The 2,207-nt window shown below is 43.3% G+C and overlaps 1 protein-coding gene across 1 annotated transcript; it reads left to right on the top strand.

The window, feature by feature from the left end:
• The first annotated feature begins 457 nt into the window (after nt 1-457).
• LOC117270055 (phospholipase A2-like) lies at nt 458-1,596 on the top strand. The gene is made up of 4 exons (XM_033647480.2): nt 458-562; nt 652-799; nt 886-1,019; nt 1,292-1,596. The coding sequence occupies exons 1-4, from the start codon at nt 514-516 to the stop codon at nt 1,405-1,407; spliced, it is 447 nt and encodes a 148-aa protein (XP_033503371.1). The 5' UTR covers nt 458-513; the 3' UTR covers nt 1,408-1,596.
• The last annotated feature ends 611 nt before the right edge of the window (nt 1,597-2,207 follow it).

Raw genomic sequence — 2,207 nt, 5'->3', positions numbered from 1 at the left:
AATATTCATTAAAGTACATGTACCTCAAATTTGAACTTAAGTCCAGTACTTGAGTAACTGTACTTAGTTACATTTCACCACTGATACATAATAAGATACTTGAAAATCACATACAGAAACCAAAGCTGATGATGTATTTCAAATCTATTAAATGAATGAGTCTTGAACATAACTTGTAACCATATCATTGAGAGCCCCCCAACACAGATCTCTAACCCAACACTGAGCACCTTTCGACAGAACTTCCAACACATTTAACGACATCACTCAGAGTTGAGTGAGTGTGAGAACTTTACCTGCTTTTACATATGCTGCTTTATGTTTGAATTTGAGTCCATACATTGTGAGGCATGCGTACTACGTATGTACATACTCACTACTCCCCTACATACTGTATAAACATACAGTTTAGCTGACAGTGCAGCTCCCAAGGTCCCACACTATATGCAGTATATAAGGAGGGTGCGATGTTGGAGCGAGCACCACTCTGGGACTCACCCTCTGACATACAGGATGAACACCCTCCACGCTCTCATTCTCGTGGCTGCTGGCCTCTCTGTTGGTGAGTACAACTCAGCATTAGCTGCTCATCTGTACACATGGTAGTATAAATGAGTATACATATAATTCAGTGTGTTTATTGTGTTTCAGCGCACTCCTTGGACTACAAGGCGCTCACCCAGTTTCGGAGGATGATCCTGTGTGTGATGCCTGATAGCTGGCCTGTTTTTGACTACGCCGACTACGGCTGCTACTGTGGGAAAGGAGGCTCCGGCACACCTGTGGATGATCTGGATAGGTCATGGTTTACTCCACTTCATACTCAGAACACTTTAAAAGAATAAAACTTGCGCAGTCTGTTTAAAATTGCTTGACTTTTTTTAGGTGCTGCCAGGTGCACGATCAGTGTTACAGCGATGCCATGCAGCATCCTGAGTGCTGGCCCATCTTTGACAATCCTTACACCGAGTATTATGACTACAGCTGTGATGAGAAGAACAAGAAGGTCACCTGTGGCAGTGAGTACAGTAGAACAAGGAGCTTCCTGTTCATTTGCTCATGAACGTCTGCAGGGATTACATATCTCAGGAGGAGCTGGAAAGTTTTGCCGGGGAGAGGGACGTCTGGGGTGCTTTGCTTGGCCTGCTGCCCCCACAAACCGACCTCGGATAAGCGGATAAAAATGTTGCTGTTATAATCAAATCAATGCTTTGCTCAGTTTCTTTAACTCAGTGGAATATTTGTTGGCCTTTTGGTAATGACAGTGCGCTCTCTGCTTTATCTTCCTCAGACAAAAACAACGAATGCGAGATGTTCATCTGTGAGTGTGACAGGAAGGCCGCCGAGTGTTTCGCCAGGTCACCTTGGAACCCCGAGCACGAGCACCTGCCCAGCGACCACTGTTAATAAACACCAAGCAACTCTATCAAATAAGGAATTTATGCTTTACCATGATATGTCTTTTTTTTTCTTTTTTTTACTTTCCACAAGTGACATTTGAGGAGCCTTTGCTCATTAGAAAAAGAGTATCATGATATCTGTATCTTATCCTATTCTAATAAACTCAATTTGATCTTCGTCTCTCATTTTACCCCATATGCTGTTTACAGATGGTCAGTTATTTAAGGGTATAATCTTACCCTATTATGAATCCACACATGTGCTGGAAAATCTGACATATTCGCCGTCACAGCTACTGTACAGTACATGTGCATTTGAACACTCTGCACCTGACTTCTGGGCGCTCATAGTGACGTCACCATTCATATCACCGTCACTCTTTAAGTGTGGGATTTTCCACGTCTCTGCACATATGGCAGAACGTGTCATGTTGCACGCCTTATTCCGTCTCATGCTTATCTCTATCTTTGATGTGAGGGTTTTACATAATTACGCCAAAGGGTCTCGAGCAGGGGTGTCAAACATACGGCCCGGGGGCCAGAACCGGCCCGCCAAAGGGTCCAATGTTGATGCATGTGTGAAGGCTGAGTGGAGCAGTTTAAACAGTGAGCAGATGCTTCATGTAGAATGCTGTCGAAAATAACAATGAATACTTTCTGTGGTCATATTTAAAGATATTGAATATTGTGAAACATATTGTCAACCGGCAGCTTCAGTACAAAAGAATCTGTACCAGGCTTCTATCTTAAAATACTATCGGTGGACCCCTGCTGCTGAGACACTGACAAAACAGACTGTAAATAGTT

Source organism: Epinephelus lanceolatus, chromosome 19 (genome assembly GCF_041903045.1).
Source record: "Epinephelus lanceolatus isolate andai-2023 chromosome 19, ASM4190304v1, whole genome shotgun sequence".
Taxonomy (NCBI): domain Eukaryota; kingdom Metazoa; phylum Chordata; class Actinopteri; order Perciformes; family Serranidae; genus Epinephelus; species Epinephelus lanceolatus.
Note: the sequence above shows the minus strand (reverse complement) of the source record. Positions and strands in the feature narration are given on the sequence as shown.

Coding starts and splice junctions, on each gene's coding strand:
- LOC117270055 (XM_033647480.2), top strand. CDS start 514: ATGAACACCCTCCACGCTCTCATTCTCGTGGCTGCTGGCCTCTCTGTT. Junction 563..651: donor GGCTGCTGGCCTCTCTGTTG/GTGAGTACAACT, acceptor ATTGTGTTTCAG/CGCACTCCTTGGACTACAAG. Junction 800..885: donor CCTGTGGATGATCTGGATAG/GTCATGGTTTAC, acceptor GACTTTTTTTAG/GTGCTGCCAGGTGCACGATC.